The sequence below is a fragment of the Thunnus albacares genome, chromosome 3 (assembly GCF_914725855.1).
Source record: "Thunnus albacares chromosome 3, fThuAlb1.1, whole genome shotgun sequence".
Classification (NCBI taxonomy): Eukaryota; Metazoa; Chordata; class Actinopteri; order Scombriformes; family Scombridae; genus Thunnus; species Thunnus albacares.
The window spans coordinates 29,524,876-29,550,834 of NC_058108.1; the positions used below are offsets into that span (position 1 = coordinate 29,524,876).

At 39.9% G+C, this 25,959-nt stretch overlaps 2 protein-coding genes and 1 long non-coding RNA gene across 4 annotated transcripts; 1 reads left to right on the top strand and 2 right to left on the bottom strand.

Annotated features, from left to right (window-relative positions):
- Nucleotides 1-791: 791 nt before the first annotated feature.
- txndc11 (thioredoxin domain containing 11) lies at nucleotides 792-13,143 on the bottom strand. Its single transcript, XM_044347585.1, has 13 exons — nucleotides 12,664-13,143; nucleotides 9,988-10,084; nucleotides 9,289-9,408; nucleotides 8,795-8,892; nucleotides 8,000-8,129; nucleotides 7,666-7,759; nucleotides 7,074-7,186; nucleotides 6,766-6,969; nucleotides 5,935-6,664; nucleotides 3,850-4,037; nucleotides 2,788-2,900; nucleotides 2,526-2,606; nucleotides 792-2,276 (listed from the first exon to the last, which is right to left on the bottom strand). The coding sequence occupies exons 1-13, from the start codon at nucleotides 12,786-12,788 to the stop codon at nucleotides 1,760-1,762; spliced, it is 2,610 nt and encodes an 869-aa protein (XP_044203520.1). The 5' UTR covers nucleotides 12,789-13,143; the 3' UTR covers nucleotides 792-1,759.
- Nucleotides 13,144-15,391: 2,248 nt separating this feature from the next.
- On the bottom strand, nucleotides 15,392-24,617 carry LOC122979823 (bifunctional apoptosis regulator-like). 2 transcript variants are annotated; one of them, XM_044347588.1, is made up of 9 exons: nucleotides 24,428-24,617; nucleotides 22,716-22,998; nucleotides 21,351-21,449; nucleotides 21,139-21,232; nucleotides 18,617-18,789; nucleotides 18,237-18,381; nucleotides 17,873-18,052; nucleotides 17,527-17,723; nucleotides 15,392-16,810 (listed from the first exon to the last, which is right to left on the bottom strand). In XM_044347588.1, exons 2-9 carry the CDS (start codon nucleotides 22,988-22,990, stop codon nucleotides 16,618-16,620), a joined length of 1,356 nt encoding a protein of 451 aa, XP_044203523.1. In that variant the 5' UTR covers nucleotides 22,991-22,998; nucleotides 24,428-24,617; the 3' UTR covers nucleotides 15,392-16,617. The 2 variants fall into 2 exon arrangements, with proteins under 2 accessions (XP_044203523.1, XP_044203521.1); XM_044347586.1 differs by having other exon boundaries at nucleotides 24,385-24,616.
- Nucleotides 18,727-19,146, top strand: LOC122979824. The gene is made up of 2 exons (XR_006402932.1): nucleotides 18,727-18,817; nucleotides 18,930-19,146. It is a non-coding gene; the product is annotated as an uncharacterized LOC122979824 (long non-coding RNA).
- Nucleotides 24,618-25,959: the final 1,342 nt, after the last annotated feature.

The window sequence follows — 25,959 nt, forward strand, 5'->3', positions numbered from 1 at the left end:
GACTCGTCTCAGTATCAGAATTTGATCCGTTCGGTCTGATCACATTTCAAAAGCCTAGAAGAGCCACACGATTGAATTGTTTTATCCTAATTCAAATAAGCCGGAGGGCTAAACCGGAAGTAGCCGACTCGGCCAGCGAAAGTCACTAGTGCGCATGCTCTATGGGCCGCACAATGCGGAAGATCCGGGTACTTTCATACCGGGAAGTCGATTTTTTTTTGGCTTCATGCAACACTGAGCAACTTTCATAAGAATGAGCGGGGCCCCGCCTCCGACGCTGTATCCAGTTCTCTTTATACATCCATGTTTCAGTCATTTTTCATCTTCGGGCAAAAGTGCCCGCCATATTCTGATTCCAGCTTCTCATATGTGACAATTTGCTGTTTTTGTTATATGACAGTGAATTGAACATCTCAAGGTTTTTCAGACAAAACAAGCAAACTGCAGACATTTCTGTGGCCGCTAAGAAGTTGCAGAAAATGCAAACTTTTTTCAATATTTCATTGACTAAATGATTAATTAAGAAAAAGTTGACAGATAAACTGATAATGAAAACAATCATTAATCATTACATTATTAATATATGTTGTAAATTTCCACCTGGTAAAGGACCAGACATGCTTTACATGAGTCTAGTCTATAAATGTGATACCTGAGAAGGAGAAAAGGAAGTTTATCTGAAGAAAGGGTCTTCAAGAGACAACGCAAGAAATCTGGATGAGTTATTTAAGTGATGTGAGCGTTTGAACAGTTGAACTAATGGACATCAACCATAAAACACAGGAGCACACTTAAGATGAAAGATCTTTAATCAGTAAAAACCGGTGCAATATTTCACATGTAAACAATTGCAGCATCTCATTCTTAATACCTGAATAGTTACATAGAAATAATATTTTAGTGATTCAAGGATTCCTGTAAAAATAGATCAGTTTAACAAAACAACTATATCCCCTTCAAAAAAAAAAAAAAGAAAATTCTTGCTGATTATTTCAAGTGCTCGAAGGCTCCCCTACAGATCAGCGAGCACGTCTTCAGTATTCAACAAGTCTCAGCTTCATTAGTAGCCCTCGCTTCCTGCAGCCAAATTCTACATCACCCGACCTTTATTAACGCGCCCGCCTTCTACTGCGCATCGATGTAAAACCGCAGAGAAGACATCGCTACTGACTCACAGCTTGTAGGGCAGCAGGTTAGTAAAATACATCAGGGATGGGAGAGAATTTGGCTGCAGGGTCGGTGTCCTAAGTTTCAGGATTCTCCTTCACCGTTAAACAGAAATTACATTTTTGCAAGCTCAGCATCAGAACAGAGTATTTTCAATCGCGCATTTGGCACTGATTTCCCATACTAGTGTTGTTCCTATGTGTGGATAAGCCCACTATCATCACAGCGTTCCTTGTCTCAGAGAAACACTGCTGTTTCACTCTCTACTTATCCACCTTTTTTTCTTTTGTTTCCTCACTTCTGTCCTGACTTAACAGCAGTTTTTTCGTCATAACTGCTGTTTCGTCCACATTTTCTCTTTGCTACGACAAAATGTAGTGGGTCATGTTGCCCTGTGGGTTTTACATGTCCTCCTCGCTTCAGCTTCCCTCCAAAATTCCCTCCTGTTTCTCCACATCTCAGGTCTAATCGCAGCTTTTTTTCCTCTTCTGTTTCAGTCCTCCCTTTTGTTTCCTGGTCCTCCCGCCTCCGCTCTTTCCTCGCTCTTTTCTCTTCTCCTGCGTCACTCTCAGGATTCCCTGCTTACTGATGTTCAGGAGGCCATGTGGCTTCTTTTCTGTTCTGCCTCTTTTCTCTCCACCTCCGCCTCCGTCCTGTCTTTCAGCGCCTTCAGCAGGATCCTGAGCAGCGTGTTTTCGTTCAGCAGGCTTTCGGAGGTGTCCGCCAGCTCCTGCAGCCGTCTCACTGCCTCCCCGAGCTGACGGCTTTTCTCCCGGTGCTGTTCCTCTAAGCTGTGCCTTTCTCGCTGCAGCTCTGTGTTCTGGGCCCCTAAGCTGTGAGCGTAAAATGTCAGTCGGCGGTTCTCGCGCCACAGCTGCGCCAGCTGTTGGGAAAGGCGCTCGCGGGCGTGATGGAGCGTCTGAACCTCTCGCTGGAGAACCAGAAACTCTGCACGCAGGACGTTGCTGGCTCCTGGTCCGTCTGCCTGGTCTGAGGATGTCACTGGTTTGTCGGCGTAGTGCGGAGAACCACAGTGCTGCAGGATGAAGTGTAGGAGGTTGGGTAATGTGATGGGCAGGTCGTCTGGAAACTTCACGCTGAGGTGTTTTCTTAAAGAAGCAGAAACAGTGAATGCAGGAGTGAAAACAAATCTGCTGAAAGTAACTGATAATATTTTAGTGAAATATTTGTATTTTTATATTTTCTTTATTTGTACAGTGTTGATGTTACAGTAACTACTGAGTACTATATAATAAATGTACTCTCCTCACTGCCATCCATGTCTGGGTATAAATAGAAAATGCAAACTCAGATATCCAAATGTGCATGTTTGCATGTTTACCCATCATTATTCTCACCTGTATCTGGGGAAGAGAAGAATAGTGGGGACATGATCCACCATGAACTCCCATGGAAGGTCATTACGTGCAACATTCACCCTACAAAGAGGAAAATGTAGATTTTTTTTTTAAATTAAAAGTTGGACCAGAGAATTAATGTTGAACTGTTTGTTTATTTTAGACTGAAATTAAAACTATAATTCAACTAAAAACTCATATTAAACACACAGTACTGCCACAATACCTTCATTAACAGTCAAACATAAAGATGCAGACATACCTCGCCACAGTGATGGTGCTGTTTCCCTGTAGTAATCTGGCCAACTGGATGATGATGTGGTTGAGAACTGAGCAGAAGCCGCACCACTGAGTGTAGTAGAACAGCAGCACATCCTAGAGGAGAATACATACACACACACACACTCATTTATATTTCAATGAAATGACCACAAATTCATCTTTAGACCCAACAGTGAGACTCTCACAGCTGTGGAGGCTACTGTGTTTTAAGGTGGAAGGTCACCATGAGGAGGGAAACACTGGTCATCATGGATAATAACACAGTCATTTCTTTCCTGGCTGGTGTGTTATATCATCTGGTGTTAACCTGTAAATGCAAAACATCCCCAAATCAATGAGCATGTGTATTGGCCCGAATATAAGACAACACACATTTTTGGAAAAGACTCTTTGAAGAGACACTTTTACACTCGTCCTGTTGAGATGCTATTAATCAGCGGAGAAGAGTCCTCATCCTTTAAAGTGAAATACTTCTATTAAAGTAGAACGTAAAACCCACTTTCGTATATCTTGTTCATCGGTCACACACTCACTCTCTCTCTCGTCAGGCTCTTGGAAGCGGTGAAAATGATTTTCTCCGGCAGTGAGCATTTTTCAGACTGTTTGAGCTCCTCATCATCTGTGATAGCAGTAATTATTGGCTGCTTAACAGATGATTCAGATGATCCCAGTTTGTTTCTGCAGTAAAGACGTCTTATATTTGGGTCAGTGTGGCAGTTTTTAAGTAGACTGTACTGTACAAGGAATGCATTTAGGGACAAAGTGATATTTTCCATTTTTTGAATTTTATTTTAGCGTCCCTACTTATTTAGACTATAAGCATGAATCATTGTGGCAAGACACAAGCTCAGTTCTTTTATTCTCCATGTGCTGTGTGGTATTAATAGTTAACACCGGGGCTGAATCACTTCCAGAGAGTTTTATAATCCACTCTCTCTTCTCACTAACTGCTTAGAGGCGGCTTCTAAAAAGTCAAAATCACTCACACGAATGCACAGACAGACGCAGAGTGGACACGGTGAGGAAAGGAGTAATGTCTCACCCTTTGAATGTCCATGACGGACGGCAGGAAGGAGGAAGTGGTCAGTTCTGTGATGAGGGGGCGCGGAGGTGACGGCTGGTGTTGGTCTGGACGTCTGGCTTCCCCTCCGCCTCCTTTCTTGTCCTCCTCTCCCACCAAGTGTCTCTGCAAGAGGCTGTACGGAGCGCTGAAGTTCCTGATGAAGGCCTCTTTAACAGGACACACACAGACATGCAGTGAGAATAGAAAATTCCTGCCAGACTCATGTTAAAATGTTCTGAAGTGAAGAAGTGATGAACAGTTATGACATTGCTGTTTAGGCGAGCATCCAAATATTCTGTTTCTTAATGATAAAGACCAAATCAGGAGGTAAGATCTTTAACGGTGATCGGGGAATGTTGTGTAAATACATATAAGTTTGGTGGTAACATAAAATATTATCATATAGATTACCTTTAATTATTAATTATATTGGTAAAGACAAATTTTAGCATGCTTACAGGTGCTGGGAAAAACAAAAAGCCTAGAAACACATGAATGAAAACATCGATCACTGTACACAAAAGCTCCTCAATAGGTAACAGAGAACTTTTGATGATGTAAATCTAAATCTACTGATGGCTAAAATGAATTGATCTTCTTCATTTTGAGGGTCCTGGTACTGCTCATGTCAGCTGACTGGGACGTTTGAAAAGAACAGAGACATAGTTAATGTTATTAGGACTTTTCACCTTTGAAAACAAACATCAAGGGATTTAAACAGAAGGAAGCAACAGCAGAATTAAAGGTTTTAAACTCAGGATTAAAACCCATAAGAACCTCCTCATAAATGTCTAAATTAGAGCTGCAACAATTAGTCAACTGACAGAAAATTAAGAAGCAACTATTTTGATAATCGAATTACAGTTTTACTCATTTTTTAAGCAAAATGACAAATATTCAGTGGTTGCAACTTCTTGAATGTGAGAATTTGAGAATTTTCTGTGTCGTACATGGTAGTAAACTGAACATCTTTGGATTTTGGACTATTGATCCAACAAAACAGAATATTTGAAGATGTTGCTTTGAGAAATTATAACAGGCATTTTTCTCTATTTTCTGACATTTTATAGACAAAACAATTCATCGATTACTTGAGAAAATAATCGAAAGATTTATCACTAATGACAATAATCGTTAGTTGCAGCCCCAGTCTAAATGAGCCACATGGAGGCAAAGTTATTTAAATTCAAAATTTTGACCTTTTTAAATCTCTATGTGATGACTTGGAACAACAGTGGTTCCCTGAACAGAAAATCTGTTGGCTTTTAGACGACATTATGCAGTAAACAAACGAATGCTGCCTTCTGTTTACAGACCAGTGGATTAAGACGCACATGCAGAATGGTTCCAAGACTTTTTTCATCTTTTCTGTGCATTAAAAACATAAAACGCTTCATGTCCTGTGCGACACTGTGATTTCTAGCAATTGTACAATAATTGTAGGACATCATGACATCATTATACATCCTGTAGGAGCAAACCACATTATTAAAAGTTAACATTTTTACTATGAAAAAGTCACCGCAGAGACCTTTAAAGGCCAAACCTCCCTTTGTCCTACTCATTGCTCATTTCTTAGCAGTGAGTCTTCCCTGGAAACATCTGTGCATGTATGCAAAAGACTGAAATAAAGCCATGTCAGCTGACCTGCTGATGTGCATAATATGCAAAACTCACTCTGTGTTTCTTTCATTGGTCATGACGTTGCTTCAAACCTTGTGCAAAGAATCAGTGAATCTACACAGACATGGTGACTAAATGACGACTCCATGACCTTCAATTTAATTATAACAGACATAACGTGTGTGACATAATGTAAATGCATCACGGCGTCTTTAATGAAAAGTGTAAGCTCATCTGCATAATAAAAATGCTGAAGGAGACATGTTTTAATTGATTAATTATCGATTTGATATTTTAGGGTAGATACAACCTTTGTCTTTACTTCTGCACATCACAAATTGTTAAGTGGAGAAATTTGCTAAATATGATCGACTCAAAGAGGAGTAAGAGTTACAAACATTATCAAACCATGTAAACTAAATAAAACTGCCCTGGTCTTACCCAGAGACTCTGTCAGTGTGGTTGCTGGGCTGCGGTGGAGAACATAATGAACCTCGTCCTTCAGGTTCACAATAGTTGCGAACGAGCCGTCACCGCTCCCATCAGCGTGCGTGCCGGCCTCCTGGTGACGAGGAGTGCTTCTGTTGCCCGATGCCCCGAGCCTCACCGCCAGAGGCCAGTTCAGAGCAACATCAAGCACGTAGAACCTGAGCGTCCTATTGGTCTGACACCGGAGCCCCGTAATGCCGTCTCCCTCCTGCCGAGGGGCAGACGATGGAGGGATGGAGGAAGGAGGAGGAGGAGGAAGGGGAACTCTTTGAATGTCCGGCCCCTCTTTGGCTTGTGAAGACGATTCGTTGTTGAGTTGAGGTTCTACTTTTCTGCAGCAGGCACTGTACTGAATGAACGGGCTGTAGCTGTTAAGAAAGTTGCTACAGCCCACTGAGGTTGCGGTTTTTACGGACATGGCGGCAGGTAGGTGGTGTAGGCAGCAGTGTCTGAGATAAGACTGCAGCGCGTCTCCTCCCTGAGCGGCGGAGGGGAACGAGCAGCGTGTTGAGGAGCTGGTCGAGCCCCGCGGTGACAAGCTGAGGCACACCTCGCACACGCTCGTACGGGACTCCGGGAGAACGACCGACTGGCAGCACGGCGAGTGGGAGGTGAAGCGTTCGTCCAGGCTGGAGTGGTATTTATCGTCACAGGAATGATAACGTAGAGCGATGTCTGCAACCTGAAAAACACAAGAAACAAAAAGAAATAAAGAGTGGATAAATACACATTTTCGTTCATCCTCTGTGATTTTTTTTTTCATTTCCCCGCGTCACTGCTCACCTCCTGCAGTACGGGGTTGGGCTTGTGTGCGAGCGGATTGTGCGGCAGGAACAGCAGCAGTGCGGGTCCTTTCGTCAGCTCCTGTTCCAGGAGGCGAGACTTTGTTTCTGGGGGCTGCAGCCACTGGAGGACGGTCTCGCGGTGTTCAAACACCCAGCTACAGATGGCCTCTGATGTGAAGTTACGCTCCCTTCGAGGGAAAATCTGAGAGAAGAAAACAAACAAACAGCATATATTCAACATTTATTCAGTATTTTATTATATTTACTACAATTTTTTATGTACATGTTGACATGATGACATCTTACCAAAGAGGAGTTAAATCTTCTGTGGAGGTAAACGGTTCCATCTTCTTTAAGTGAGATGGCCTCTGCCACCTGTCTGTTGGTCACCACCCCGAAACGCACCACGCCACGGAAGTCTGCAGCAGCACAACAGAGACTCAGAGCTGAAGACTGGAAACTTTCTGTCCTTTCTATTATTATAATCTAATCTTACATACTTGAAATGGTCAAAAACCTGTACAGAATAATTACCAAGTGATGTTTTATGAAGTTTGGTCAAATCTTTTGATTTATATAAAGGAAGAAATCTAACAGGAAGTAAATATAGCTCCTACAATTTGTTTTTTAAGGAAAATGCGCTACCTCATTTATGTCATTTATTGATATATGGTGCCCCCGTTTTCCTTACTGTATTGTAGCTAATTATATTTGCCCAGATTTATTTTGTTTTGTTCTGTTACTTATTTCTCACTGATTTACTGTAATATGTGGTCTTGTGTTTCATTATGTTTTGTACTTATTGTTAATAAAAAAATTGTAAGTTAATAAAAATTCATTACAAAAACTTGTACAGAATCAAAAGATGTGGCCTCAAAGCTGCATGATGACTTCTTACCCCTTTTTAGAGCCTGCAGGGCAGAGGACAGAAATGTGATATATCCTGGCGGCTGAGGAGAGGAGTTAAACTGGAAGAAACCCACCACTCGAGGCTAGAAACACAGAAGACACAGCCAATCAGAATACATCATAAGGTAATACAGTTTCATTCAAAGTTGACACCTTGAGCACAGCTAAAATTAGCAAATTACATAACTGTAACGGTTTAAAGTGCAGGAGTGAGCTCAAACAGGAGCAGCTCACACAGCTGTAGTCGATCAGGATTAAACTCGCTGTAGCTGATTCTCTGCCGGCTCTCCTTCAGATTGACCTGAAGCTCAAACCTACTGTACCTCGTGATAGGAGAGGAACTCCTCGAGCGTGGCTCTTGATGGGAGGTAAGTCAGCGGTGTGATGACTCTGAGGATAAAACTTTCCACATACGGAGCCACAAACGGACCTCTGTACTCTATAGGCCCGAACCTGCAGCACAGAGACAAACAATATAATGGATCATTAAAGGTGATCGCCCACTAACAGCTCACCTGTAGCAGTTGTGATTCTGTTAAAACATCATATTCAGGGAAAAAGAGACAACGAGACAAGATGCATCGGGATCTGAGTGGCCCACCACCTCAACGTCCAGAGGGAATCATCTATCAACTGAAATACTAACAGAATTACTAATTAGCCTTGAACTAAGGAATATTTGGTATTTTTGCTTTAAAAATTACATAAACGATTATTTGATCGTCAAAATAGTTGCAAGTTAATCTTCTGTCGATCGACTAATCAGCAAATAGTTGCAGCTCTATAAATGACTGAGAACTTGTTTTTGTTTCGCCAGTGTAATAAATGTAATACAGAAGCTAACGATGCATTTCAGTTCATTTAAAAGAAAGCGAATGAATTGTAATGAATAATAATTTGCAGCTAATAACTGGCCACAAAGCACAAATATTTTCAGTAGCCAGAAGGGTTGGTTAGATAAAATCAGCTCTAATCACTGTAACAAATATGTAAAATACAGAAATGCTGTTTTGGTGTATTTTTCAGTGAAGTGCTTCTGTTACACACACGTCATCTTTAAAGGATGAGCATCAAACATCATTATCAAACACAGTCAAAGACAGTCTTCTCTGTCTCACCTCCTGTAGAACAGATGGACGATCGGGTACTGGTAGAAGCGGTTATGCTTCCTGCATTTCCCCTGACTCCACCAGCAGTTAACTGCCACAAACTGCACCTGTGTTTGTGAAAGAGACAGAGGGACAGTGTTGAACAAACAAAACTTTTTTTCCAGATCTCAAACCGGTTATGGTGTGTTTTCATTTTTGAGTCTAAAATCAGGCCTCGTCCTCAGTGCCTGAAAAACTAGATCCAAGCAGTCAGAGACATCCAGTATATATATATAAAGCGGGTCTATGATTTATAATTCTTAAGTCCACGTAAATTGAGAAGTTATTTGCGAGTCCTATAAGCCATATTCAGATGTAAGATGTTTAATTTGTCTCTTTAAGTCAACAAGAATGTTTCTATGACGACAAAGTATTTGTCTTCTTCTAACTGTACAGCTGAGGTTATTATTTGGTATTTAAACAATCCCTGAGTGCTTGTTGTTGTGACGTCAGGTGATCTGTACCTGTTTGGCCAGCTTCTTCGCTACCAGCTGCACTTCCTGCCGGGCGGCCATGGAGTGAGCACACCAGGGTGCGTAGAAGAAAATGAGAGACACCTCGGCCATGCTCCTGAGACGCTCCACCTGGAGAGGAAATAAATGTGACATGTTGAACTCTTAATCGTCGTCCTAGATTCAGTTTGTGTTTGACTTGTGGTCTTGACTTTAACACTATACACACACTTATGTTAATACCTGACACATAAAGCTCCAGAAAGCTGATAATTTAGGAAAGTACGAAAACATTTGAGCAATCTGCACTGGTCGAAGATGACATCTACTTTAGGACACGTTTTAGCAAGTTTAACTTCTGAGAAATTCAGTCGATGGAGCACCTTGAACTAGAGCCAAGTACAAATTGAAGCTGTTGCCTCTTCTCATTGTTATATCCAACCCCAGATCAATTTCACAAGCAGATTTTAAAACATTTAATAAGGGATTCTGCAGGTTGGACACTTCATCATAAATAGAAGATATTGTTAATCTATCTGAGGGGTCTGGTAAAAACTGAGACTGCATTTAGTACGTGCTTCTCTTCTTAATAATAATTCCAGCGTAAGTTCACAATTTTTTCAAGCCTGTCTGTTAAAACAACACCGTCCTTGAACACCGGATTTGTGATAAAATGTTAGTGTCAGGTGCTCATCTATATTTGAAACTTACCTGATCCAGCTGACCCAAGTAGAGGTCGACTACCGGGGCCTCGGCAGAGAAGAACCGCAGCGGAGGCCGAGCTGCTGCCACCACATTCTTAGCACGGCTACGGAAAGACAAGAATCACAATGACATGAGGAGATATGACAGTATACCTCCTGAGACGATATTTATTTGTCAACCACCAGCGACTTTGCAATACTGTATTGTTTATTAGAGCTACAATGACTAGTTGATTGACAGAAAATTCAGTTTTCAAGTGAAAATACCAAACATTTCATGGTTCCAGCTTCTAAAATAAGAGAATTTGTTGTTTTACCTTGTCTTAACATTGGATTAAACTGAATATCTTTGGGTTTTAGACTGTTTGAAGAAGACGTTTGATAACATCACCTTGGGCTGTAGAAAACTGTGATGGGCAGACCAAGCAATTAATCAGGAAAATAAATCAGCAGATTCATTAATGGTAAATGCGCCTTTCTAGTCTTCCGATCACTCAAAGCACTTAACAATATATGCCAACATTCACCCACACACACACATTCATACGCTGATGGCAGACGCTGCCGTGCAAGGTGCCAACCTGCTCATCAGGATCTAATCTAGTGCACATTCAATCGCACACACGAGGAGCAATTTGGGGTTCAGTATTTTGCCAAAGGACACTTTGTCACGCAGACTGGAGGAGCCAGGAATGGAACCGCCGCTCTTCCGATTAGCGGACGACCTGCTTTACCTACTGAGCTACAGCCATCCCATAATGACAGTATTGTTAGTTGTTGCTTCACTGTTTATATGTAAGGAAGCACACCTTGATTCGTCAAGTACTTTAACTGGTCTGGTTATTTTAATACATTAACAGTTTCTCAATTGATTTTCCAAGAACTGTACTACATCATGGACATAGACATTACACATGCACAAATCCGATACGCTGGATCAATGTCAGTGCTGATATATACTGACCTTATTAAGCAGAGTGGGTATCAGCCAAGATGTAACCGACACACACTAAATACAGATCATTAGAAAAGTCAGTGTTTCCGATCAGTAAAGGCAGGACTCAGTTTTTAAAGCCACAACAATCCCTGACCTCACGTTATCTTACATAAATATTTTTCCAACTTGTTCCACACAGTGAAGTCTACAGATCATAATCTACTTCAGGAGAGAAAAAAGTTGTATCTGTACCTCCCTACATCCCAAAATAAAAAGCATATCTACAATTTCAACTAATGGTTATTTTCATTATCAATTAATCAATTGGTCATTTGGTTGATAAAATGTGAGAAAATGGTGAAAAATGCCCATCACTGTTTCTTAAAAGATCAAGGTTATGTCCTCAAATGTCTCGATCAACAGTCCCAAAGATAAGGTTGTCACAGCTGGAGCAAAAACTACCAGTGAACAGGATGACAAGCAGGATGTGAGGAGCTAATTTGTCTGTATTTGTTTCAAGTTTCAATCTTACTGGCTCTGTGTTTGTGTGTGTGTGTGTGTGTGTATGTGTGTGTGTCCACAGCTGGGTTCACTGGGAGGCTGAATGTGTGTTATTATGTTACCACACAGCTGTGGTAGTTACACTGACACTGATATCTTCAGGGTCATTTAAAAATACACTGGCCAAGCGCTTTATTAGAAACACCTGTGCAATCTAACGCAGTCCAGTACAACAGCTCGGCCATAAATTCTACTTTTATGAAGCTTATACATTTTCAGTTTTTGTTGACATTGTCAGAAAGGTGATAATTCTACTTTATATTTATTATTGAGGTCATAGTGGATGCTGGTGGCATACTGGAGCGCGTTACATTGTGTTCCTAATATTTTGCCCCCCTCCTGTATGTATAATCGAGTGGACAAATGCACTGTAATCAATCACTCACTCTAATCATCAATATAATGTTGTTTTTACACACAAAAAAAGTTCAATTATCTTGTTAAAATCCTTAAAATTACATCTCATTCTCCCTCGTTAAAGAAAATCCCGAATCTATGAATATGCAAACATATTGAATCTGAGAAGTTTAAATGCTGGACATAATATGTCTCCTACTTCACTGTAAAGTTTATTCTCAATGTTTGTATACTGGAGGCTTCAAGTTTATAGATGACATACATATGTACACTATACAAATTACAGAATTATTATTGTATACAGGACCAAATTCTGCACAGCCGAGCTCAAACATTCAATTGTAGGAACAAAAAAGAAAAACATATTTTTGAGTGCAAGTGGACTTTAAATCTTCTAAACTGAAGGTTGTGTTGTGCAACCAAACAATGTAAAATCAGTAAAAACTGACTTCTCTGTAACAATAACTTAACATTATCTGACAAAAGCATTAAATATTGAGGCTAAATGATGATCGAAACCTTTGCTAAAAGTCCCAAATGTAAAGAGTGCATGGCCACTGATAGTACACTGTCTGTTTAAAAGCTTTAAAGCATTAGTTAATCCTCTTGTCCCCACAGCACACGTCAGGTCAGCCGCACAACACAATGAAGACCCTGATTGGTTATAAGTAGATTATTATTTATTAGGAGCAGCTAATTTACTGCTACAACCTTCCTGTTTCAGTAAAGTAACCACTGTGTTCAGTGAGTGACATACAGGCCCGGTTAAACACAAACAAACTCAGACTGTGTGTGTGTGAATATGTTACAGTAGCTGCTGCTGTTTACCTGCATGTGAACTTGACGGCCAGTATGAGCAGGACGCTGAGCACGATAGCCCCGCAGAGGAGAGCCGGTCTCCGGGCCATCAGATACAGCACCTGCCGGAGAGACTGCCGCACCCGGCGCAGCATTACAGGCTGTCGTCGGCTCTCCGTCCCATTTATACGCCCAACGCGTCCATTTGCCTGACGGGGAGGGTGTGTTTATGTGTGTGTGAGTGTGTGAAGGGGGGACAGGCAGGCTGGTTCGACGGGAGACAGAGCTAACCTGGATTGGACATCGGTGCTGTTGGTGTGTAAGGTTTTCAAACACGGTCAGACCAACCTTTCTTCCCCACGTAGACTTTTCACTTCCGCAACTACGACGCCAGGGAGCATGCGTAAAAGTGTTGCCGGCGGTTTGAAAGGCGCGCCATATTGTGACGCTGTCGTGAAAATATTGGTAAAAACAGGATTATTAGTTAAAATAGAAGTAGATTAAAGACTTCTAAGTTCACATGCTGGTCGGAATAATTGTGAAGTCATAATTTGTCCTTAATTAGTGTATAGAGATAGTTATGCCTATTGAGTTGTATGAGCTTTTTTGAGACAGTCCCTACATTGAGAACCGTTGCTGCCATGGAGACAGTTGAACGCTAGAGGGCGACTGTTGTTCTCTCGACAATAAAAATGAACGTTTACTTTTGTATTTCACTACTTATTTATACACTTCATTCGTTATAATTATAATTGTTTATTTAGAGTAGTGGGAGAAATACTCAGATCCGTTACTGAAGTAAAAGTAGCATGTAAAATTATTCCATTACAAGTAAAAGTACTGCATTTAAGATCCTACTTATGTAAAAGTACAGTATCAGCTAGATTTACCTCAAGAATTAAGTCAAAATATACACAAATTATTAAAAGTTAAAAATGTGTTTTTGTTCTTGTTCCTACAATTGAATGATTGAGCTTCACTGTGCAGAATGATGTATGTGCAGAGTTTGACACAAGAAAGCTGTTTTAACATTAATCTGCTGAAAGTAGAACGTTTTTTTGCCCTCATTGAAAATCTAAAATGGGATTGCAAACATTATTTGTGACATCACAACTAGTTTAGAGGATCTAATTTGCTGCTTGTCCAGTACAGTCCAGTAGGAGACATTATGTGTCCAGCAGTTAAACTTCTGAAATGAAATATAATCTCATATTCATAGTTAATGGGATTTTTAATGAGGGAGAAGAAGGAGATACTATTTTATGGATTTTAACAAGGTAATTCTACTTTTTTTGTGTGGAAAAACCATATCAGGCACTCATTATTGTTCCCAGCAGAGTATTTTTGTATGTCCTAATACATGTCTGGAGGGGATCTTTAGGTAATCGTAAATAATATAAAAAAGAAGTTTACAATAAAAAATGCGTAAAATATATTTTAAGTGAAAAAAGCTATTAAAAGTTTAAATTTTAATGGAAGAGAATGAGACAAAACAAAACAAAATATTGACCAAATATTGAGTCGGCTGTTGTGACATATTAAACCAGCCGGGTACAAAAAAGGAAAAACAAAGTTCTGCTGCACAAAATTTGATTCATTTTACAGACTTTATAAACTCTAAACTTTGTTTTTTTGTGAAATATTAGAAAGTTTTATCTATTAGGCCTAAAACAATTATTTATTTGGTGGAACTGCTCAACAACTCAAACATCTGTAACATGACGAGGAGACACAACTAAACTTGGGTTACAAAACAAACAGTTTGGGAACTACTGGTTTCAGTTTTTTTGTATTTATGAGCTTATCATATATTATTTAATGTAATTTTTAATCTGAAAAGTAACTACAGCTGTCAAATAAAAGTAGTGGAGTAAAAAGTACAAAGTAGCATAAAATGGAAAATACTCAAATACAACGACCTAATAAAAAATGTACTTTCCACCACTGTTTATTTAACAATATCAATTTGTCTTTGCGTATGTTAATGGTCTTGGTCGGTGGTTACCAACCTGGAGTTGGCGTAGAATAACCTTCACACTTTTTTTTTTCAAATCTTTGCTTTCCTGTAGTGATCACTTGTCTAGTGGACACACAACTGTTTGGTGACCCCCGACCTGTATCAGGCTTTGAGAAATCAGCTCCTCTAACAACATTAAATGTGTAACACACAAAATAAGTTATAAATCAAGAAAAAGCCAAAGAAAACTAATGGGTCTTAAGCTGTAGACTGATTTGACTTGAGATTTTGAAGAAGTCTGTTCCAGCTGCAGAGTTGAGAAGCAACAACAGCAAAAGTCCAACAGATTCTAGTTTTCAGTATCATGAAGTCTTAGTTTACAGATTTATATTGTACATACATCTGAAAAATAATACCGATACTACACATTGAACCCAGAAGCATAAACACAGAGGAGTCATGTGCACTTATAGATTAATTTGATGTAGAGTGTTTTAACTATTGTACAAAATAACATGGATAACTTGTCTTGTGAAGCCTGATTTTATTCCAGCTTTAAAGTTTACTTTTGATTTGCATGTCTGTTGGATGGTGGATGTTCTTCAGGTGTACTGAGAGGACGAGAAGCAACAAACTGTGACGAGGAGACTTCAGTGTGAGTATTTGAGATGACAGGCTCTTGTTCGATGAGGAATATTTCTATTATAGACTTTGATTTTTGGTGATTTACATTGTTTCCTTCATTACATTTCAAATAGGCCACAAATACGTACATTAAGACAAAAACAAATCTGCACAATATTTATTTATTTAAAAATCTTTATTTTTTTCTGTCATTAGAGAAAAATCAAAAAGATAAATCAATTTAAAGAACAAAATCACAGTGTAGAACTTTGAAGTGCAAATGAACAATGTAAAAATAAAACATCTTTGATTAAGCTCTACCACCCATCAAATAGATACACGTAGTATCCCATGAGTATATTAATCTAGTATAATATCCAATATACTGCAAACAAAATATTTTTGAATAAAAAAAATGTGCAATGTAATATTTGTCAGCAGTTTGAGCGAATAAAATCTGCTTTGAACATTTTCTTCTTAAAATAACCACAAAAAAAAAAGTAAGAACATAAGATTTTTAAAAAAATCTAAGTGCCACATCTCTTGAAAAGGAACCACTGGAACTCCTGCAACAAAACTTCAGTGTTGAACATCTGTTCTCCAACACTGTTCCTGTTTTCTCTTGAATCATCTGTGAAGCCTGAGGCCGCAGAACTATAAACCTCAACATTTGACACGTTTCACAATCATGTTTCCAAACCTTGAAGAGTGAATTTTTTAGACAGCTCTGTAGCACCGAGATCTCGGTCTCAGCCAGAGAACCCCGAAGAATTCACAGACTTTAATGCAGAATAAAGATTCATATACAATTATAATACTGCTTCATTCAAACTGATACTTAGTTTAATTGATTGTGGATTACGTGCTATGAAGCCATTTGATCTGTATACACATTAAAAAAAAAAAAAAAAGCTCAACTTCCTCCAGACTACATCCATCTCTGTGCTACAGAGCCATCAGCTTCTAGGGAACTCATGAGGCCAGTCTTCGCTACCACCAGTGTTTGCAAAATGATGATCATTTGCATAACTGCCCTCTGGATCATTAGGCAATGTGGTTTGTGAATGCACTATGCACGCAGAGAGAGAGAGAGAGAGAGAGAGAGAGAGATTGCTGCAGTAATCTCTCATCGTCAATAACGACGCAGATATTTTTTACCGTCTCTCATCTCGTTGGTTTTTGTTTCTACTGACAAGAGCCTCTCTCCTGTTCCACATGGCAACCATCCAGCAGAGAGACAACCAGGAAGCGAGAAAGCTTCCTTTCCTACAGCAAATAAGCCAGTCTCACGTGAGTTCACTGCTGAAAGTAAACACTTCTATTCTTCAGCGACTAGTTTTCTGGCTATTTTATTTGCTGCTAACTGTACGGCATTGCTTGGGCACTGACTTGCATGCAGTCTGTCACAGTGCCTGCGTTTCTGGGTGCATTAGCTGCTGCACCACCAGGTCTATATTAATGATGGGGCTGAAATAGAGAGCCCAGTAGAAGAGGCAGTTGCACACGAACTGAGGGACAAAAGGCCACAGGAGGGCGAAGGCAAAGCCCTGAGATAACATCTTCCACAAGTGGTTCCACATCTTGCGCGGCAGTGCCCTGAGGAGAGCGGAAGACACGAGTTAGTGTTTTAGTGTATAAGTTCCACTACGGCGTCTTAAAGGACGGGTTCATCATTTTTCAAGTCTGTTTTAAAACAACAGTCAGGAGCCCAAATGGAATGAAACAGCTCATTTGTAATACAGCAAAGACAACAATTAATAACACATGTTTATATAAGCGTTGCAAGGAAGTATGTTTCCATTTACAGGAAATATTCTGTGTGTGTTGCTGCCTCGTTATGTATTTGTTTATGTAAACTGGAGTTTGTTTGCTCAGTGTTGGAGTATGCTACTAGTTCAACTACATTTCCCAGTAATTTCTGCGTTATGTAGGTATTTGTAAAATCACGTAATGTTTCCATTGGTGACCTATTTTTTCTGCTAAGTCGCAACCAAACATTACATCGCTATATTTAATTTTTCCTTGAAGGAGCTGGTCTGGTGCTTCTCTTCTTCACTCTCTGCTACGTTCTGTCCACTTCCTCCTGTGAGGGGAGCTTCTATTCATTTAATTATGCTCATGTTTAAATGTCATCGTACAAAACTTTTCAGTTTGTAAAACAAAGTGGAAACTTTAAGCAGAATCTCGCACCAAATCCTTACAGATTCTTAAAAGTTCAGGTTACGGGAAGCTCCAGGTTATGGGGTTGTTTAGTTACCATGACGATGAAGGCCTATAGGAGACTGTGTGTTTGTTTATGTCACTATGTGTACCTGATCCTGGCTCTGGTCCAGAGCCTCCACAGGGCGCAGCCTTCCAGCACAGACAGAAGCATGGCATTAACAATAATGAAGCGAGACGTCCAGTAGTGGACACCCAGCCAGTCCCAAGCAAACTCTGCGATCAGCTGGTACGGCAACAGCAAGTACTTGACGAGAAACTCTCCCCACTGTCGCCAGCTGGGCTCCAACTAATAAACACAGATGAAAGGTAGACAGTTATGGAATAAAACATTTTAAAAAAGGTACTTTTAAACCATTAAAACAACATATGAGTAAAAGTTAGTTTTTATACAGTAAGATTTAACATGACAGTTTGTTCTGTTTTGAAAAGTGTCACCTGTGTGTTGAGGAAGCTGCTCTCCACCGATTGATCGATGTGTGTGATGGCCGGACAGCAGGTGTGCAGGAAGGGCAGGAAGGTTTCCGAGTAGTCGAATAAATACAAATAGAAGAGTGTGAGACGAGGGGAGCGCTTCAGTGCATACAGCAAGAACAGAGACTTCCCCGCGTTAGCCGCCTGCCAGAGAGTGAGAAAAAGTTAGAAGGGAGTCATTTGATTGTGTAAGAAATATGACAAACTCACTGATTGGACACTTTCAAATCTCAATTATGCAGTATGTTTGTCAATGAGAGCTCTGTGGTACAACACCTAAATATTTGGTGCAAACTGAAGCATTTCATCGTATAATCAGGGTACTTACCTTGTATTCCCAGAGGTTCTGCGGAGGTTTGACTCCTAGGACTTTAACTCTCTCCAGTTCAGCCACAACAGCCCGTCTGTGAGCCTGATTTTCGATGCTGTAAGGAGGCTTCGACAACTCTTCATCTCCCAGCATCAACAGAAGCCTAAAGCAAAGAAATCAACACCACATGGCACAAAAAAAATGAGCCACGACATAGACTTCTGGGTTTTTCTCCTTGAAGTTAAACTGGTCTGTGCAGGTCTAAACCTAAATAGAGGATACAGTGCAACAGGTGGAACATGACTTGTTTTATTGTGTAAGATGAAATATGTCTGCATGGAAAAAAAAAACAAACCTAAAATTGTACTTAAATCAAAATGAGTGTCATTTTTTTCTACCTTCCGTTGACTTTCTCCTGCAGGAAGGGTTCCCTGTAGAGCTGAGCCCACGGCCCCAAATGTTCCAACCAGGAAACGACTTCCTCCGGCGTCCAGCGAGATACGGGTTTACTGATCAACAAGTCATGCTGCTCCACCACGCCGCTGCTCCAGTGATACACCAGCACCATCACCTGGAAACACACACACGGTACAGTACAGGTACAGTGAATCCTTGTTTACCCTGCTTGTACTTCAGGATGTTTTACATATTTAGATGCAGAGAAAAGTTGTTGGTTAGAAGCAGGGTTTTAACTAAACGCTTCGCTCATAGAGACTGAGGACAATCTCCCAGGTTTTCCAGGTGTCTTGCAGAGATCAACCATCACCACTCGAGGTCGCTGTATCTGTTTTAACTTCAACCTGCAGCAGCACACCTGACTGATAAAACTAGAACTGAAAACAAAAGTTTGCTCTTAAATGTTGGTTTGACTTGACAAAAACTTGAATTGTATCCTTATCACATCTTATAAACAATATATCACTCGTTCTCATTTGCACTGTTCTGAGCATTTCTTGTTAAACATGTGCACAGCCACTACGTTAGTCATTGTCAAGTGCGTTTCTACAGGTTTTCCATCACCCCTGTTTCCACCATAGTTACTGTATGTTAGCAGATATGGAATAATCACACAATGTGTCCTCTTCATTAACTTCAGTGTAGTGAAGCCCCATGTTTTTGTGTTATCTATGTAACAAAAAAGAGAAACTACACCGCTAAAAATAATGAATTTTATAAGACGTTGTGGATCACAGTCGGCACCTTAACCTCTAGGCCATGACAGCCATGTGCTGTTTTTAAGTTTCTTATTCACGTACAATGTTTGGAAAGAAAAAAAGATCCTAAATATCTTTTGAGCTTTGAAAATCAAAGGCTCAAAGAGAGACGTGTAAACTTGAGTCTGGAGAAAAGGAAGCCACCGACTAGAGAGAGAATGTCTCTTGATATGAAATTACCTCCAGTTTTCATCCTGGGGATTGTTTGCCAATCTTTGCCATCATGAAAGATTTTGATAATTCATAAATAATCAGCTCCTAAATCATAAAACTGAGACTCTCTGTTTGCAGGTAATGTTTTTCTTGAGTGAAAGAAAACACAAAGTCCGAAACAAATGGACGCATTTAACAATATAACCCACAAAAACAGGTCCGGGTCCCTTTTCAGTTTTCCTAAAATGACCTGATTCACTCATCCATGAACTGGGGTCAAAATCAGGACCATGCTGTAATCTATTTGCATGCAACACACACTCAAATATACTGCCGCGTGGCAAGACACACAGTGACGTTGCTCCCAAGTGCCACATGGACAAAATAAACATGGTCTGTGTACATGATATAACAGCTGACCTCTTCATTCACTACTGTAACAGCTTTGAAACATTAGATACTACTGCTGTTTGAAATATCTGTTGCTAAAATCCCTTTCACTGAAATACACAACAGTGTGAGTGCAACATTATCTAACCTTCTTATAATGTGTCAGATTTACTCTTATTTCCTCCGAAGGCACATTTGGTAGCTTCTTGGGGTGAAAGGGTGGAAACAAGAGAAAAAAAAAAAACTGAAATTATCTTTAAAAGGGACATCATGTACTGCACAACCAAATTATTCATTAATCTGCACTACTGCAAAACTAAGAATGCACCAATTCAATACTGAAAATAAGCATCAGAATAAGCTTAAACCCTGGACTGTGTACTGCTTCTAATTAATCTTATTAACCAATCCAATAATGCGAACTGATCAAACGACTCATTATGCGCTCAAAAGTTAATGTGCTGCAAGTTTTTACAGCACTTTTATCCGCAACGACTTACAATGGACTGCAGCAGGAAAATATATGATTTGTATTTTTCAAAAAGAAAAGAAAATGACTATCATGTCATTCTCTGTAAAACATCATTACAAGAAAACATTTGCAGTAGTCATTTCTACATAGAGCAGCTCTATGAGGATGCTTTGGGTCTTGGATCTTTTGGTTTTGGACTGTTGTTTGGATAAAATAAGAAATTACAACAGGCATTTTCACTATTTTCTGGCATTTTATAGACAAATGACTGATCATTTAATCAAGACAATAGATCAGCAGATTAACCGATAATGTAAATAATAGTTAGTTGCAGCCCTAGTTCAGTTTTTGTTCAGCTTAGCAAAAAAAAAAAATGCAGTCAAGTTGTCCCCAAGTGTTGATACTTTATCATGTTATCCACCAGGTTACTGTGTGCCTTGAAGATCCATACAATAAATCAATCCAACTATTAAAAGAGCAGTTGGAGAATCTGGTGAATCTTCTGACTTGGTAAACCTTAAAAACTGCTCACGGTAACACTGACGCCTGGTAATCGCATCTGATAGTTAGATTGGGGAAGTTCGCTCGCTATCGTGGGATCAGTTTGGAGGCCACCTACCATTTGAGGTCATTTTACTACAGAAGATAACGTGGAAAAGTTCAGGTGTTTTTACTGCCATCGTATACTTACAGCCACACACGAGAGCGCAGTGAGGACTCCAGAGAAGAAGAAGCCTGCTCCTTTGTGCTGGTTTGTCCTGGATCTACCCAAATTGTCACCATACCTAAAAAAAAACATGTGTATATTTAATAAAAGCACTTCCCTCTAGTGAGCACAGAGCAGACATCAGGAAGGTTCATATAGTCAATGACCAAAACAGCTCGTATCACAGATTATATTACCTCTGGAATGCCAGTAAACTCCGGGAGATTTTGGGGTTATCCTGGATCTCCGCTCTCCTCCGCTGCACAACCTCGCCGAACAGTTTGTCGGTTGCATCTCTGGAAAGAAGAGCTTTAAGTTAACATGTGGGATAAGAAGATGAAAAAGAATGTGGACGTAGAGAAGGTTTGAATTTGAAATTTAATTTGACCTGCTTGCATATGTGAATCTTCAGCCAGTTTGAGGGTGAAACAGTTTAATCAAACACCATTATCAAGTCTTTCCTTTTCATACCAAAACACTGTGTGCTTTATGTTGTTAATAACTTGATGTCAGTATAAAGACAAGTACAAAGACATTTCATATTGATTTAGGTTTTAGCCTTATGTGCACATAGTCTTTGTAAACCACCCCCACAAAGCATCACTTCCTGCTTTCTTCTTCCATTCAGTTCTAGTGTCTTATTGCCTACAGTTAAAAAGGAAACAAACATGAGGAAACTCAAGTTTCTGCTTAACTGACTGAGGTTCTGGTAGGCAGTTAGACGCAAGCAGGCCGTCTTCTGCCTTTTTAATATCTGGCACAGTTCTTTTCTTTTCCTGTTGATCAACCAGCATTGTCCCTGTCAAATAATTACATACATATGGTAATTTATACCCTTGATCACAACAACCTGTGGGACAGGAGTTTATGGCTCCATTACTTTCAGTGATAGAGACATGTACTTCGGCCATTATTTGACACTTCCTTGCATCAAAAACTCTGAAATGGAGAAGAGACGATTGTGAAGTCGGTCACGGCCAAAGAAAAGAGGGAACTACATGAAATGCAAATGCAAAAGTTTGAGACAAATATGTTTGTGTAAGCAACACTTGCTTGCATCCAGTGTATTCTGTGTCACTTCATGTCATATTCTGATTCTGGTTGTTTTGTAGACATGGGTCATGGCTACAGTCATATTGTGAGATTTTAGTCTTAAATTTCTGACACTGTGTGAATTGTGACACGGCTTGTCCGTGGTCGCCAAAGCTCTAAATTTGCCGTTGGTGAACGTGACTGCAAGTGTGATTTAGGACCACACTGTTTGGGACGATCAAAGACCTCACCACTTTTCTGTCACAACTGTCAACCTTCGTCTGGGACAGCCTCACATCTCGCAGTGTAAAAGAGCCTCGACTCTGGTTGAGAAGGGGCTCATACAATAACACAGTTTTGTCAGTAAACACAGAGTCTCAACAGGAGTTGCATTTGAATCACACCTGTCACACACATACACTTTTTTTCCCCCTGCAGTTCTTGCTCTCTACGTGAGAGCAACAAAGTGAATACTGTGGTTGGAAACCAAACATTCAACCACTGATATGGTCTAGCTGTGAAAAGCATACCTCAGCAGTATGTTGATTTTAGGAAAGCCTTCCCACTTCTCCCGGCACTCGGGGCACTCATTCTTGTGAGAAGACTCCCACCACAGAGCCAGACAGTGGCGGCAGAAGTTATGGCCGCAGGTCAAAGTGGTGGGGTTCACCAGGATGTCGTAGCAGCAGTGGCACGAGAATTCATGTTCTGAGATGTTATTGGTGGAAGGCTTCGAGTGAGAGGGTTCATCCATTAACACCTCCAGACTGTCATCTGATGAATCCCCTTCCATCTGGTGCAGCATATCCGAGTCTGGAAAAGACAAGACACAAGCTTACAAGGGAGGACTGAATGGAGAAAATCATATAAGTTTAAAGATTAAGTAAAATATGCATAAGGTCTCTAAAGGCTTCTCAGAGAAAACTGTCCATACCAGCTATTTTAAATGTTGTAGCATATTTACATGCACTTAACATCCCAACTGACCATCTAGCAAACCCTGCTGTTGTGTTTATGATTTTTTAATCATTTTTCTTGACATTCATTGGCTGTCATTCATTTATTTACAACAAAACAATATAATAGTAGACTCTTAAAACTTGCTTAAATTGTGTAAATCCATCAAAATGAACATCACATCTGCATTATTTTAAGTTACATTGAGGCTGCTTGGTTAAACTACATTTAACGGCAGATCTATTTAATAAGTCTGCACTGCTTTACTCCACAAAAACAATGCAACTTTAGCTGGTCGACAACTTCACAAAGTTTCAAGAGTGAAGCCAAGATCAAACAGTAGCTAATAACCTGCTATAATGCTTCTCTTACTTTTGTGGCATGTTGTATGCTGATTCTGGTATGTCACTTTTGATTTTTGGTATACTGCTGCCATTATTATGGCACTAACTGGTATGTCACTCATGTTCCACTGGCAGATGCCACTGTCTTCTGGCATATAGCTGTGGTGTGATTTCTTCAGGTATACCCCTTTGACTAGTTGCTGCTGTTAAACTTGCATATAGCACATGAAAATGGTACATAAAACAGTGGCGTATGTCAATAAAAGTCTGTATATAACAATGGAAAGTAGCATCTGTCAGTGGAAGTGATATATCTTTTTTTAAGTACCATAAGCCAGTAACAGTGAGATACCACTGAGATTCAGTGTATGCCACAGGGAGAAGAGTTGCATACAAACCATCAAACACTTTTTTTTTATTTTGCCACTGCTGGAGTTTCAAGAGTGTGACGTTACCAATTGTTTATCACGACACACAGTAAATAATAGAAACCAAAAGTAAACAAGCAAGTAGGTCATGATAACGTTAATTAAGTAGATACTGCACAAACTGTAAACAACAAACGGTAGACTTATCAGCACCATACAACGACCCAAAGATAAACCAAGAACCACCGTTAGTTTACTGGCTGATGTGAAATATTTCGGATAGCGGGTGATGTGAATTAATCACATCCTGGTCTGAACGTTAGCTGTACTTTTTATCTGTAAATGGTTAGCTAGTCGTTAGCTACTAGCTAGCTCAGCAGAGACATTTCCTGCTGTTTTACGAAGCAGAAACAACAGTTAACTAATATTACAGAAGTCTAAATGTACTGTGGTTAGCTTTAAGAATGATAAATATGCTAGTTAGTCATCAAACGATCGCTAACAGCTAACACAACACCGAGTTAACTTACCTTTGCTAAATCAGCGTCATTCAGTAAACTAACCCAGGTTTACCTCGTCTCAGGAATGTCCTCTGACAGGTGAGCAGCAGGAGGGTGACATCACCATCTGGTTAACTAACTTACGTCTGCTTACGGTCAGGTAACCCTAAACAAACCCGTCCGTGGAGCGCAGACATATTTCTGCTCGAGTTGCCGTCGCCATGGCTGCGCGCTGCCGTGGAAAACCCCACGAACACACCCACGTGCACGTCAGCGTGTCACGCGGGTAGCTGATAACGCTTCTCATTGGTGGATACACACACACACACACACACACACACACACACACACACACACCTCTATCCAAAATGTGTGTGTTCGGTCTGTCATAAGTTACCTTTGGGGACAAATTTCAGACTTAGGACCAGTTATTTGGGGACGTTTTGTCCGATTTGGGACAAAAGTCGTGTCCCCAGTGAACCAATCATGTGTTCAATGATTTAAACCTTTGTACGTGAGTGTATGTGATGTACTATTGTGTGTACCTTTGCATTTTGTATTATGTGTCCTGTGTGTTTTTTTGCTTTGTACTGTTTGTTATTGTGCTGTTATGTGTTTTAATTGTGACCTGCTGAAGGGACTGCAGATGAAAATTAGCTTTAAGCTAACTCTGGTGCAGTACATCAAATGTTAACATTCATGTTTAACACTGTACATGGTCCCAATAAATACAATACAACTGGTATGGAACCTACTGTTTTCCAACATACAGAGTATGTAATGTATTTTTGTATGATGTTGTTTTATATATGATGTACAGTTTGTAAATTTGGTAATTGTATTGTTTTTAATCGTTTGTATTGTACTATATTGTTTTTTTTTTTAATTTCCCTGCCCGACGGTTGTGTTGTGCATGGCCCCTGTTAAATAAATTAACTAAACTAAACCCAGTTGGGAAAAAAATATTTTTTTAGGTCAGTGGTTACGGTTAGGGTAAGTCTCCAGGAAATGAATGTAAGTCTATGTAATGTCCACAAAACTTGATTGACTGTGTGTGTGTGTGTGTGTGTGTGTGTGTGTGTGTGTGTGTGTGTGTGTGTGTGTGTGTGAGTCTGATCTTCAGCCATGTGGCTTTTAGAAGCTGCTCCAGTGCAAAGTTCATATTAGTCACATCGGGCTTGAGGTAACTTATTTCTCCTATTTCTAACCACGATAATAATCAAACAGTAACTTATTAACTTACACGTTGGCTCGGTGCGGACAGGGGAGGACCATACTGTGTTACAGTGACCTGTTTATCCAGATAGTTTGGTCGTAAATCACCACTAAAACTCAGTCAAGTTGACCTTACAGTAACATATGCATACATGCATAATAGTAATATGTAATGGTGGAAATTAACTGTACAGTAATCAGTTGGTGCTGTTGTAAAGGCAAAGCGTACTCACACCAAATATTGATTTCATTTAGGTTTTTTCTCTTATCTGAACTTTGTTTGATGTTAGCTGATAAATAAAAAACGAACGATTCATAGCATTATTTTTGATCATCCTCACTTTACTTTTAGTGCCTAAAACTTTTACCCAATACTGTACATTTAAGTTA

What these genes read in the sequence shown, in the direction of transcription:
- txndc11 (XM_044347585.1), bottom strand. Translation starts at nt 12,788, where the DNA reads ATGCTGCGCCGGGTGCGGCAGTCTCTCCGGCAGGTGCTGTATCTGATG. An exon ending in GCCGTCAAGTTCACATGCAG is followed by an intron (nt 10,085 to 12,663) that starts GTAAACAGCAGC and finishes GTCTTTCCGTAG; the next exon opens with CCGTGCTAAGAATGTGGTGG. An exon ending in CCAACCCCGTACTGCAGGAG is followed by an intron (nt 6,665 to 6,765) that starts GTGAGCAGTGAC and finishes TGTGTTTTTCAG; the next exon opens with GTTGCAGACATCGCTCTACG.
- LOC122979823 (XM_044347588.1), bottom strand. Translation starts at nt 22,990, where the DNA reads ATGCTGCACCAGATGGAAGGGGATTCATCAGATGACAGTCTGGAGGTG. An exon ending in AGAACCTCTGGGAATACAAG is followed by an intron (nt 18,053 to 18,236) that starts GTAAGTACCCTG and finishes ACTCTCTGGCAG; the next exon opens with GCGGCTAACGCGGGGAAGTC. An exon ending in TGGACCAGAGCCAGGATCAG is followed by an intron (nt 16,811 to 17,526) that starts GTACACATAGTG and finishes CGCTCTCCTCAG; the next exon opens with GGCACTGCCGCGCAAGATGT.